At 43.8% G+C, this 13,989-nt stretch overlaps 1 protein-coding gene across 1 annotated transcript in view; it reads left to right on the top strand.

Moving 5' to 3' along the window:
• PHACTR3 (phosphatase and actin regulator 3) overlaps window positions 1-13,726 on the top strand; it is a 99,476-nt gene extending 85,750 nt beyond the window's left edge. The window contains exons 9-13 of the mRNA XM_059862774.1: window positions 5,298-5,353; window positions 9,293-9,354; window positions 10,181-10,321; window positions 11,550-11,626; window positions 13,132-13,726. Of these exons, the coding sequence (XP_059718757.1) occupies window positions 5,298-5,353; window positions 9,293-9,354; window positions 10,181-10,321; window positions 11,550-11,626; window positions 13,132-13,147 (352 nt within the window). The 3' untranslated portion in view covers window positions 13,148-13,726. The remainder of the gene's footprint in view (window positions 1-5,297; window positions 5,354-9,292; window positions 9,355-10,180; window positions 10,322-11,549; window positions 11,627-13,131) is intronic.
• Window positions 13,727-13,989: the final 263 nt, after the last annotated feature.

Genomic DNA, 13,989 nt, shown 5'->3' with positions numbered 1-13,989 from the left:
TCCAATATGATCAGTCCTTGTGTAACAGTGCTCCCAAGACATTCATTCCCTTCAATGAGGAGGAGACAATCTGGCAGTGTGAAGTAAATATTGATCTCTGATCAGCAGTAAGAGGCACACGTGCGAGTGGCTGCGCTCACAAACGTGACCTTGCTCCAGAGGGGACGAGCCATTTGTGGCTTTCCCCACACTCCAAATCCACATCTACACTTGTGCTCGTGTCCAGCAGGATCCTGGCAGGACTCTGATGGCAGAGGGAAGCCTGTTTTGCTGCAATTATACACCACACATGTCCACCAAAGGAACAAGCCAGGCACCACAGCTCCCCTGTCCCTCTGAGAGCAGAGGGAGCTCATGGATGTCACAGGATTCCCATGTGCACCTTGCACTGGGAAAACAAACACCTCGAGGCCATGTGCAAACTGAGCACCTGAGGTGCCTTGAGACCCAGCTGGCTGTACCTGCAGGGTGTTCTGGGGAGAGCCACAGGTGACTGAGCTAACTTGCAATGACCTGCTCCTCTCACCCACAGGAGGAACCCTGGGAGAACATGGGAGCAAGCAGAGTCTTTGGCTTTTTAGAGATTATAATAAATACACGTTATCATCTCTCCGAGCTGAAAGTACTGGAGAAAACATTCTAAAGGTAGCCTGAAAATACACCCAGAACACTCCCCAGGCTTCAAACCACTGAAGAATCCCCGCTGCTTGAAGGTTTATGTTTACTTTGCACAGAACAACAGTAATACAAAATCTTTGCAATTTTTCTGAACATGAGAAAGAGCTGCACATAAAATACTATGTGTCCATTCTCTTTTACCCCCACACGCTTAGGGTGATTAGTATTATGAGGAAATGTTGGTGTCTGTCAAAACTGGGAGCATTTCTGACACAAGCACAGCAATCTCTGAACTGAACCCAGACACCACTTGCAGCAAAGTGACTCTGGTGCCTCCAGCTGTGCTCCGTTTCCCAGAGGCAGCTGCAGTCACCTCTGAGTGCTGCCAGTCCAGCTCCACTCACTGCTGCTCTTGGCATCCCTTGGTTTAAACTAACAGGGAAACAAAATCCTGGACTGAGCACTCTTCATACGAGTCCATGGTAATTCCAGTGACACTGGGGGAAGCTGGACAGAGGTCGGAGCAGCCTGCCAGTAACTCAAGCATTTTCAAGAAAGGCTCAAGATCTTCCCCAAAGGACCTGGCCCCACCGGTGCTCAGAGGGAGCACTCCTGCCTCACCAGGCAGCACAGAAATACACAAACCTAGGTTTTCATAACACCCAAGAACAGAAGAGCATTAATTGGCTGTTTTTCCAAGAAGCAAGAAATAGATATCCAAATCAGCTGAAAGGAAATCATTAGGGTCACACAACAGAAGTGGTGGACTATGTGAGTGCTCCCCATGGAGCTCACAGTCACCTTGCTGAGGTGAGTCCACGTGGGGCTGTGAGTCCCTGAGTGAAAAAAGAACAGAAATGAAAAGCACAAGACTCACCCAGCCACGACCATGCTGTGTTGCAGCAGTGCTGGAGCCTCCTGTCCACCTCAGGCCTTCAGATGGCACCTCCAGCCATGGCTGCTGGGCAGCACCGGAGCCAGGCTGGCCCTGGGTGAGCCCTCCTCAGCCAGGGGCAGGGACTTCACTGGAGCCACAGGAAATGAGGCAGGACTCTGATTCAAAATCACCTGCCTTATACAAAATCCTCTCTCTGCAAAGCCCGTGGGGACCATCCATAATTACTGAGGGCTCAGCCTTCACAAGGGCTCCTTCATGGCAGGTGTGTGTTTCATCCTCCAAGCATCACACTGGACTGATTCTCCCCTGCTCTGCAGTCTGCTGGTAATTGTTATTCAGCTGGAGTTTGTTTCCTTTAAATATGAGATTTGAGCATGCTGTCTGGCTCCTCAGTCTCTCCATGCCCTGTTGTGGCTGTGCTCCCCGTGGTGTGAGGGGAGCCGGGGCCATGGTGTCCCCAGGCCTGTGTCCCCGAGGTGTGGCAGCATTCCCGAGGCCTGGCTCGGAATGCTGGCCCCCCAGGGATGGACAGTCTCTTCTGAGGAAACTCACTGAGCTCTGCACACAGGGGGTGTTTCTGCTTCTGCCAGAGACAGGATTTCACAGCTATCAGCTTCAGGGAGAACGAAATAAATATCCAGAACAGAGCACCTGTTGCTCGGAGGTGCAGCACGCACAGGCCAGCTCACCTGAGCAGAGACACAAACTCACCCAAAATGGTTTCTTACATTAAAGCTCCTTCAGGAGGGGTGTGGATTTTGACAGGGATGACCTGTGCTCTGCTGAGCCCCTGCCCTGCCAGGAGTTCTCAGAAGATCTGTCCTTGTCTCGCTCTGGCTGCGGCAAGCGGGCCCTGAAGGTGTTCCTGGGGCTGCCAGACCCCCCTGGGGGTGAGGGGCCCCCACAGGGCAGCTCGGGCAGGGTGGGCTCTGCCCTGCAGCAGCCACAGGGGTCTCACTCTGAGGGGTGACCAGACAAGGCAGTGGAGTCACTTCATGAGTGGTGAAGTGTCACAGTCGAGATGGCCACGACAGCCAGAGTATCCCCAGAAAATTTCAGAAGGCCTCAATCCGTAGGGAACAACACCACACCACATGAGAAGGCTGCAAGTATCTGCCCTTCTTATCCTTTAGCCCAGCCTTTTATACCCCTCATGTTAATGCATTGCACCTGGGTGCCCTCTGTTCCCTTTGTGGTTGGTCAGTGCCCCTGGGCACTCCATGGCTCGTTGCTCTCAATGCTGCTCACCTGTTTTTCACACCTGTGCCCACTGGGGATGGGGCTCTGCCACAGCCCCATCCCAATGCCCACAAACTGTGTGCCACACACAGCCCCATCCCAATGCCCACAAACTGTGTGCCTGCAGTAAAGTCCTGCAGAAAGGGGGTCTGGAGCCCCGAGTCACCCAGGGCCAGCTCAGCAGAGCCATGTGGCCCTAGGCTGTGCTCCAGCCCCATCGCTGTCAGGGCACCTGGAGCCCTTCACCTTCAGCAGCTCCCCAGGCCCAGCCACCCCACAGCAGCTCAGGAAGGAAGTGAAAGTTGTTTTTGGGCACAGAGAGGCTTCTCTTGAACAGCAGAAATAACAAATAGACCTGAAATGTCCCCAGACCTTGAAAACAACATTATCAGAGGTTTCTGCCACTTCTCCTTTGATTGTGACTCTCCCTGTACTTGGTGTTTTCACTCTATCCCCACCTTCCTGAAACCCTGTTAGAAATTTATTTTTAACTGAAGTCCATGTCTAGTCTTGTGACTGTGACGCAACGTTTGGAAGTGTGGTCTGTATCTCTGAAAAGCCCAGGATAAATCCCTGCAATGCTCTCATGTGTACATAGTCCTGTGTCTGTCTGCACCTTTTCCTTCTGCTGGGGGTAAAGCTGAGGGTGTGCACAGAAAAATGAGCACTTACATGTATTTATGAAAGCCAAAAGTGAAATAAGGTTTAAATAATCAACCATCATACATATTATATATAAATACAAAGCACTCACACAGAATCACAGAATATTAATATACATTTTCATTCTCATTCTGCTCTAATTATTCTGTTAGGCTTTAAATCTCCCAGTTTAAAAGGGGCCTCTGAAATCTAATGTAAAGATTTGGGAGAATCTCTCAATCTCACATGGCAGGGCTGTAATTAAGAATGGCTAAGAGAAGCATATGAGCAGCAGGTGGGGTGGACCTTTCCCTTGCAGAGGATCTCTCCAAGTAAGGCATTCTTCCCTGATTTATATTACAAAATGCCCTTTATCTGTTTTAAGCAAAACCTAGCCAGACTTGTGTAATTTCTGAGACATGCAAGGAGGAGTCCAAGGGTAGCAGGAATTAAAAATACATGTTTAAAACCTTCAGTTTCAGCATCATTCCTGTTTCAGTTGGGATTATGGCAACCTCTGCTGCTGGAGTATCTGACCCAGAGGTCAGGAGAAAAGCCTTAGGTGATAAAAAGCATTAGGGAGAATGAGAGGCTGTAGGTGTTTCTGCACAAGAGCTCATCTATCTAAGTTTTCTGTCGGTGTGAATTTGGTGCAGTAGTTGTGGTGCTTTCCTGTTGCCAAAGATGAGAGTTTTTCCAGAGACTTTAATTAAAAAAGGGTGAGGAGTTGTTGGTCTGATAACGTATGACCACAGAGCTGATTTGGAAGGTATACTGGGTGGGGCTTACAAAGCAAGGAAAAACTAGAATTAGGTGATTTTACTGGGTGGTTTTTTTGCAGTGTGTTAATAATTACTTCATTTTTCCATATTTGATAAAATGTAGATCCTGCTACGGCATGGCTTTATAATTTTTCATTTATATACCCAGCAGAGGAACAACTGCAGCAGTTTGCAGTGTGGTCCCTGCTCTGAGTGTTTCTTTGTGTCTGTAACTTCATCTCTGGCTTGGCAACATCTGCTGGGAGCAGGCGATGAGAATCCTCAGCGCTGCCAGAACGCCGGCCAGGAAGCATCGGGAGCTCTTTCCGATCTGCTGGCTGCATTCTGACATGAAAGCCAGCAAATGCAGCGTGTCTGTGTCTGTGTCCGTGTGTGTGTGTGTGTGTGCCTGCCTAGGGGAGGGCTCCAATTACCTGAGATCCTCTGCAGATATCCCAGTGCCTCGTGGGGGAGTCTCATTTAGTATGCGCAATAAAATCGCTGTGGCACCGATCATATGATTGGAAGAGTCAATCCTGAGGCAGCACTACTGAAAAGGGGAGGTGGAACCAAGACACTCCGTGCAGACAGCCAGGCTGTGAGCAGCACACGAATTGCACTCAGCAGGCAGGAGCAGAGCTGGGGCATCGGGCTGCTGGATGAAAATCACAGGAAAGCTTTATTTCTGCCCAGTCTGCCCCTTGTCAGGACGCTGGTGCGAGTAGAGAGAAGGAAAATGCGCTGCTGCGTGTGATTAAAAGGTGAAGGCAGTGATAGAGGCAGAAGATCTCCCTGAAACTCCTTTGATAACCACCTTGAGAGTGAATTTTACCTCTGGAGAGTGCTGGTTCCTGCTGACTGTCTGGAAAGTGTGATGAAAAAGATGCAGGTTTCGAGGAAGCGTTTCACTGACAGCAGAGAAAACTAGGGGAGAACTTTTACCTGCATTCCTGGCATTTGGGAAAAATAATATAAGAAAGAATTCTCTGCCAGGATTCTTTTGTTTTTCCTTCTTTACAAGTCCTGGAGAGAGATTTTGTAGTCTCCTCCTGAGGAAAACACCAACCAGAAGTCAGAATTCTACAGACTTTCCAAAGAACAGGCATGGTACAAAATGTGATTTTGGTGTTTTTCCGCAGGCGACTCAGCCAAAGACCCGCTGTTGAGGAGCTAGAAAGAAGGAATATACTGAAACGTGAGTACTTTTTTTCCTAAAGTATTTTACAGATGTCTGTTGAAATTAGTGATTGCATTTCCAGAATATATTATTTTGAAATAGATAAATTGTTTCACTGGGATAAATTTCTGTACCTAAAAGTTTTGATTTTTCACAAAGACTTGCAGTTGGAGAACAAAAAGAACCATTCAGGTTCAGGTTTTCATATAATTTTCATTCTGATTCCACTGTTACTGGTGTTCAAGAGGGGAATACAATCTGAGTGTCACAGTGCCATGAGGACTGGAGTGACATTTTTCAAGACATGGATTTTCAGGGCAAGCACTGAATAGCGCTGTCAGTAGAGTGGCAGGAGGAAGCATCCTTGCAGAGATGTGATTCTTCCCAGGTCTGTTTGTTCATTTTACTGGAAATCTTCCAAAGCCATGTCAAAGATCAGCCTGAGATACCAGAATTAATAGAGGGACAGTCCCAGACCTGGGACAGGTGCTGCCACAGGGGAGTGTTCTCAGCATCTCTCAAATTCAGGCAAAACTTGAAACTCTTTTCCTGAATGTTTCCAAGGGATCAAACAAGTCATGAACATAATCCCTTCCCTTAAAACTGCTGAATTAGGGAAAGGTGAGAGACAGCTCTGAAATTGTCTCCACTATGGATCTCAAAAAGGGAAATCCATCTGCTATTTAGTCTCTGTAATGCTGAGAGACAAAACCCAGAGTGATGTGAACTATAGGTTCTCATTAAACAAGCATAAAACATAAAGCCACAGAAATCTGTCACACAAGCAGTGCTGCCCACACTGTTATATTTGTATTTAATCATGAGATTGTAATTCACTAGGAAAAAGCCATCAGCATCACATTACCTAAAATTTTGTGTCTCAAAACTTTGTTAGTGATTTCTAGGGAAAAACCTTACACTCTTGCCATTGAAGTTATTTGGGATTTCATTTCACACAAAGGGGTTCCACAGGCAGCCTGTATTTAGCAGTGTTTTCTGTACAGTTCCAATGCACAGATCACCCACAGTAAAACATGAGCTCTATTTTGCATGTGCACAGCTTGAGGAGGAAAGGAAACCCTCTTTGCAACATGGGTGGGTGAACTTGGCCAACTTCACCTGTCATCTACCAGAGAGGCAGAAAAATGCAGTAACCCAAGATTCTGAACTATGTGGAGACAGATTTTCAAGAGTCAGTAACCAAAATCTCTGCAAATCTGTTTCTTTGGGTTTTTTTCCTGGCTAAGGGAAAGCTGATAGCTGAAAAAATCTGTTCCTTTATGTTTACTTTTTTGAAGTGTGCTGGTTACATCCTTAATCTGGGTTAAACTGACCAGTTTTAATAATAAAAAAGTTTGAATACATTCATATAATGAGCTTAGAGAGAGATGAAGCAGAAAGAAGATAAAGCAGAATTAAAGATACTTCCTGAATACCAGCTAAACATACTGGTCTAGATTTGTATCTCATTTAAAGAGCTCCCAGCATGGAGCAAATTTATTGACTTGAGTTGCTCAGGCTTTATATAGGTTCAGCTGGGATCAGAACCACTTCCATTTTATTCACCTCTGCCATTATAATAAAAGCTGAGTATCCTGTATAGCTGTAGCAGTATAAAAGCCCTTCAGTGAAATCCCCACAACCTCCTCCAGGTGTAATAAGGGTTTGTGCAATTTTAAGTTGTGCATTTCCCACCATCTTTGATGTTCATAATTAGTACAGACAGAAGTTCTTTTATGGACTCAGAATTCACATTTGTACAACTTTGGTAAAAAAAGGTGAAGCATGTTGCAATGTACAACTACTGTCACTTTAAAGCAAATCTCAGCAAGATTTCAAAAAGCAATTTCGTATCTCCTTCAGGGAGTTGTTTCTAAGATAAAAGTAATCCTTAAAAAGCGAACTTAAAGCCAGCACTTCCTTACAATTTTGTTGATTTTCCAAGTCCTTTAACCATAGAAACTCTGCTGGCTTCCCACCAAGCATGAAAAGCAAATGAACTAAAATCAGAGCCCAGGTGTCAGATGTGTCCTTGCTCAAGAGAGAGCTGAACTCAGAGCCAAGAAGGCATCACTTGAACCCCCCTGTGCAGTCCCTGCTTCACTGTGAACCCATGGAGCTCAGAATGACTTCCAGCTCTGCACAGGCCCCCTCAGCACTGGGAGCTTCTCTGCTGAGATTTCCAAAGCCAGCCCTCAGCAATGAATGGAGCTGTGTGGGCAGAAGGATGGTGATGGGAAAAGCCTCTCTGGGCTGGCTGAGTAATAATGCCTGAGTTCTAGAATCCCTTTGCCAGCATTTCATATCAAATCTCAGGCTTTTTTTTTTTTTTTTTTTTTTTTTTTTTTTTTTTTTTTGGTAAAAGAACTATTTCTTTTATTTCTTGAAGCTGGAAATAAGCACTGAATCCAAGTGAATAGAAAGAAGTTACTACACATTTATATTTGGAAAAGTATTTTTTTGATCAGAAAGGTGTATTTTTGGCTTTTCTTTGGGAATTAGAATTGTAGAATCACAGAAGGGTTTGGGTTGGAAGGGACCTTAAAAATCATCTTGTTCCAGCCTCTGCCATGGGCAGGGATCCTTTCCACTGGACCAGTCTGCCTTGAAGGCTTCCAGGGATGGAGCAGCCACAGCTTCTCTGGGCAGTTCTTTCACTGCAGATCACATCATATCTTATCATATCATATCAAAAGGCACTACACCACAGAAAATTATCAATTTTTAATTAAAAAAAAATACAAAATAGGAATATCTACTTTAAAATGGGTAAATTTAAGCTGAATGAATAGCTTCTTGCAGGTGTCTCTATATCTAAGAATACCCTCTACTTTTGAAAGCCTGTTCTGCTTTTACACATTGCAGACTGAAATAGCTGCTCATCCCTGACACAGCACTAATTTTAGCTGACCTGTTCTCTTTACATTTTGTGCCTTGCCACTGAACTATAATGCAGCACATTACAGCATTTTAAATTCATTTGATTCACATTTCTAGCTTAGCCAGGTGGAGCTGTGCACTTCTATGTTATTTTAAATAGATTTGATTGCATCTCAGTGTCATCTAATGAGTGCAAAAATCAGGGAGAAAAATGCTCCATTGTTAAAAATATCTTGGAAATCCATCTGCAGTGCTAGTGGGTTTTGGAGACATAGTAGAAATCACGTGTGTGCTTTAACACTGGAAATATCTAATGCAAGAGGTATAATAAACCTCAGAGTAGTACCCAGAGAATCCCTGAATGGTTAAACCTTTTTCTCTGGCTGTGCAGCTTTGTTCAGGTCACGGGCTCACGCCTTAATTTAGTAACAGCTAGTACTGGGAATAGAAACGCCATTAACTGCTTTCCTAAGGCAGGGGATCTATTTCTCAGTGTTACAGCACTCCAGGCTATTTTTAGAGCCAGTGTGTAGGAGTTCTCACGGCTGGAATGTTAATAGGCACAACACACAAAGACAGGGGCTGAGCTCAGAGCTCTGCACAGGAGCCCTGGCAGGAGGAAGGGGTCTCATGTCAGGGAAAGCCAAGGTGCCAGCCAGTGCCAGGAGTGATGCAGCCTGAGGGAGCAGGGCTGAGGACAGAACGGGCTCTCCCTGGAGCTGCTGCAATGACTCCTGAGCATCTGACAGCATGAATAGCTCCAGCAATATGGAGAGTAAAAAAGGATGATTGATCAGCTATGGAGTGTGCTGATTTTCCTTCTGAAGTTTACCAGAGTGGAGCGTTGGTGTGGCTGTTTCATTAAATCCCCGTGGAGTTCAGAGCTGACACTGGCCCCAGCACGGTGTCCTCACAGAGGGGTGACTCCGTGCTCCAGCTCACACCAGAGATGCACTGAATTACCAAAACACACAACTACCAGCTGCTCATTGGGCTGTGCTCATTATTGCCTGGAACCTGAGAAAACACCAAACTTCCTCATGAGGAAAGTCATCTTTTTTTTTATATTCTCTGCAGAACGAAATGATCAAACGGAACAGGAGGAGAGGAGGGAAATCAAGCAGAGACTGACAAGAAAGGTAAAATCTTGCAATACCTGCTATTAACTTTTAGAAATTTAGCAAAATTACTATAATATCACCCAGCCATAGAGGTTGTTATTACACAGAACCTCCCTTAATATGCATCCTCCTCAGCAGTGTCTGGTAGCAGTGTCTGGTAATATCAATTATAGACATACCTACCTTATCTCAGCTAGATGAGATTTAGTAGAATATTTACATATAAATTTACTCAGAAAATGGGTATTATGGCAAATTTGTCAGCTCCATTGATGGTAAAGGACTTTTTCACTCTTTGTAGCAGAGCTGACTCCCTGATGAACACCAGGTCTGCTCCCACAGCACATTTCTTTTTGCATTTAAAATATTCTCAGAATAAGAACGAGATCCTGTTGTTCTGTTCTTAGAAATCCCTAATGGAATTACAGACCAAATATGCTTTTAACTTGTTCAGGCTAGACTGACATTCTTACAGTGGGTCTGGTACTGAGCATCTCACACAGACAATCTGCCTCTGCCTGTAGTAGAACATCCTCCAGCATCCCGAATTATCCAGAGATCATTAAAAATTCATCATGATTCCTTTACATTTTGAAAATATATTTATCAATATCTGGGTTAAAATATTTTCTTCTTTTGTCCATGAAAAAGGCACTGTGCTGTAGCTCCATTTAAACCATTCTTACTCTCCAGCAGTTCTCCAAATGGTGAAATATTTCCCTATAGTATCCAGGCTTGGGTGGTTTTCCACATTGAGCCAAGATGAAAAGAAGCAAATATTGCATTTTTTACTGATTCATTTGTTAATAACCCTGGGTTTATTTCACAAAACTTCTGAATACAGCTTAACCAGAGACCTACAGTTGATGAACTGAGAGACAGAAAGATCCTGATTCGATTCAGTGATTATGTGGAAGTGGCAAAAGCACAGGACTACGACAGGAGAGCAGATAAACCATGGACACGACTGTCAGCAGCAGACAAGGTACTGACAAACCACAGAGTTCTGCTTTCTCCTTGCTTTGTAATGATACATCACATTCTTAACAGACTAGTACCTCTGCAACATTTCAGCTCTGTAAACTTTACCATGATTTTTTATGTTGAAATCATACTAATGTCATAAAAAAGCCTATTCAGTACTTGAAAGGCTTCTACCCACCCACCCAGAAAGGTGGATACAATATTTGGGCTCCAAACCATTTCCAGCCAATAGAGTATTAACCTTTATTCTCAGACTGGAACTTTTGTCCCACACATGCAAAAATTTCCTCTCCTGTTTCCTGTGAATGCTCAAGGAGGCACTGGACCCACATTCTCCCATGCATGAACTCTCATTTTGCCCCATCACATACCTGCCACGTAGCTGATTCACAGCCCAATTTAAGTGTCACATTTAGAGGCTTGAGTAGTAAGAATAGTTCACCCTGATTCCAGCCAGAACATTGGGGAGTTTCAGGGCTGCAGGGAGCAGGAGGAGCAGGATGCTGAGACAATTACTGGAAAATGGCAAACAGGACTGTTAACATGGCTTTGTGCTGAGACACCAAACACTTCGGTTTCCATCCCAGTATCTCCCCAGTAATCTCCAAATGGGATTAGAGGACTCATAGAAAAGGAACAGAGCACTTCTACTCCTGTAGCTGCTCTCCCAAGCTCTCTAAAATGGTGAATAAGCTATTCCATAGTAATCAACAGAAGAAGGGTTTTATATTTTCCTTTCTATATGTACTTTTTTCCTTTCTATATGCACCTTTACTACAGACTTTTTCTGGTTTTACTGTGTCAATGTTCATGTTTCAATTAACGAGGCAGTTCTGCTCATACTGGTGGCACACATCAGGAAGTCAGGGTCAGAGCTGCACCTCTGCATTTGTGACTGAAAAATGGATCAATTTCTTGGCAGCTTCTCCTAATCTTTAATAAATTTTAACTGGAATCTTATTAAATGTGAGACAACCAGCTCTGAGGTGTTATTCTGTCAGAATTGCTTCTAGACAGCAGTGACCCTGTCAGCAATCAATAACAAATGAGAAGTATTGTGTCACCAATCCATACAACCCAAATATTCAGCATTTCTGCCAGCACAGAGTGCACTGCTATACCCAATGCTTGGTTTTTCTACCCCAGAAAACTGTTCTGCTCTGCAGGTCTTGGATTTTGCTCACAAACACAAAATTATTTGTTCATGTTTTTCTCTTTTCAATTCCTAGGCAGCAATTCGGAAGGAGCTGAATGAATACAAAAGTAATGAAATGGAGGTTCATGCATCGAGCAAACATTTGACAAGGTCAGTTTTCCAGCTGTTTATTTCTGCTGCCTGCTAAAAACTCTGACTCCTTGACTCCTGAACCTGTGGATTGCATTCTTAGATGCTGGATGCGGGAGAATATGCAAAGGGAGGTTAATATTAAAAGAAAATTGGAGTGTTTCTCTTTCTGATGAGAACCCAATTTTCTGATTTTTTGGGGGTCTTTTATTAGCACATACCAAGAAACCTGCAGACATTCTCCAGAGCGTGCCTCAGCTGGCATTCCTTGCACCAAAGATTCAAAGATAGGACAAAAAAATTAAAGTATATAACACAGAAAACAATATGATTTTTTAAAGTCGAGCAACATAATACACTGATTAAAGATCTCTGAATTAAACGTACTTGAGTCTGCAGCCTTATCAGAAACACTGAAAATTCCCTGCTCAGAAATACAGAACTGCACTGACCATAACAGGCCAGTGCCCAGGGGTAATGCCTTTGTTCTAATTGGATTTGTTCTAAAGGATTCAGCCTGGGGATTTCTGTATTCCCTGTCAGAGCAGTTGCTATTGGAAGGAGCCCCAGGTAACTTAATGACATTTAACTCCCTGTCAGGAGGAGGTCAGGAAAGGGAGCAGGGCTGGGTTGTTGTCACTCTCCACGTGATTGGAGATTCCACTGGGAACATGGTCAGGGCAGTGCCTGCTCCATGTGCCAGCACTGGTGACAGGGACTGTGTTTAAACACAGATCAAAACATTCATTTCCCTTCTTCAAGAGGAGGAACAATATGAGAAGCTGATTCCACAGGCACTGGTATTTGCAAAAAGGCATCATTAAGGGCAAAGCAGCTTCACTGCATTAAGGGAATGAAGGTGGGAAGGGAAAGGGATGGCTGCAGTTTCAGTCTGGCACTGAGCTATACATTTCCTAATTGGAGCTGCCTGGGGAGTTTGAGTAGATGATAATAAGAGATTTTCAAATTTGTTCAGGATATTAGGAGTAAACAGGCTTCCAATTTACAATTAGTGCTAGGGCATTACATATGATTGGGGCTTTAATTATGGATCTCAGCCAAAAGAACAAGCCTACAGAGCAAGAAGAATCTAAGACTCAAACATTTCACCAATAGTATCTCTTCATACTTTATGAAGCATTTCAACATTGCTTAACTCTTAAAAAAGAACAAGATCATTGCACAGTGAAGAATATTGCTACCAATGACAAACTATGGCTTCATTTACTAAAAGAAAAACCCCATATCAACTACATACATGGATTTACAATTGCATTCCCAAAGAAATGTAAAGGTACACTGGCCCTGAGACTGTACCTGCACTGCAGTCATGGCACAGGGCTGGGAATGTGCTAGGGAAAATTAAGAGTTGCTAATATTCTTCAGCACTGTCACTGTACCTTTAAACAGAATGAATCCTTCTGTGGACTTTTAAAAATGTTGTTAATCTAACATAAAACAATTGAATAAAAAATAATTGAATTCTATTGCAAAGTGGTTTGAAAAATGTCTCTCATTTCTCCTAGATTTCACAGGCCATAGAAATTTTCTTCTGAGAAGAATCTGTCTTTACTTTTTGATATTGCTGCTGAACACACATCAGGGAACACTGAAGCCTTTCCCTGAGGTTCAGTGCAGGCTCCCTGGACGTTGATGTGACAGAAGGACTCTGCAGTGAAGCCTCTGCAGCACTTGGGGACAGGATGCCAGCCCCGAGCTCTGGAGGCAGAAGAGTCTGGCCTGTGGAGTGGGAAAAGCTGCTGAAAAAGACTGAAGTGAAGCTACTTGGAAGAGCCTCCTCCTCTCCTTTCCCACCTGAGTGGAACTGGTTTGCAGGCTGCCTTGGAAAAGGAGATGTTGTGCATGTACAGGCTTTACCATTCCAAGGCCTCTGACATAAATGGACATGACACTCTGTCATCCAGTATTACGTTGACAAGACATTTTGAACTTACCACAATTAGTTTGTAAAACACCTAAGTTCATGTTCTAAAAACTAATTTAATGTATTATAATTTCATTCTTTTTTATATACTGTCTAACAGAATCACAGCTGCAAGCATTTTTGATTCCTGTTACTTTTGTTCTTTAATTAAATGACTACTTATTGCAGGAAATGAACATGTTTCCTAAAGCTCTTTTTTCCCCAGGGATAATTGGGAACAGATTATAATTATTATGCACCAAACCATTTGAATTCTTCATCAATACAGGGTCTGCAAGAGGATGATCTCAACTAAGGTTTTCCATCTGGTGGAAAGTATAAGCTGGTTGTTACTCTGCACCAGTTGAGGCTCTGACCCTCTAAAAATGATAATTTGGTTCACTGTTATTCCAAATTACTAAACTGGACAACCAGAGGCAGAAATGCAACAATGTACTTT

Source organism: Haemorhous mexicanus, chromosome 18, assembly GCF_027477595.1.
Source record: "Haemorhous mexicanus isolate bHaeMex1 chromosome 18, bHaeMex1.pri, whole genome shotgun sequence".
Lineage (NCBI taxonomy): Eukaryota > Metazoa > Chordata > Aves > Passeriformes > Fringillidae > Haemorhous > Haemorhous mexicanus.
The sequence above is the reverse complement of the archived record's forward strand: the minus strand, read 5'-3'. Positions and strand labels throughout refer to the sequence as shown.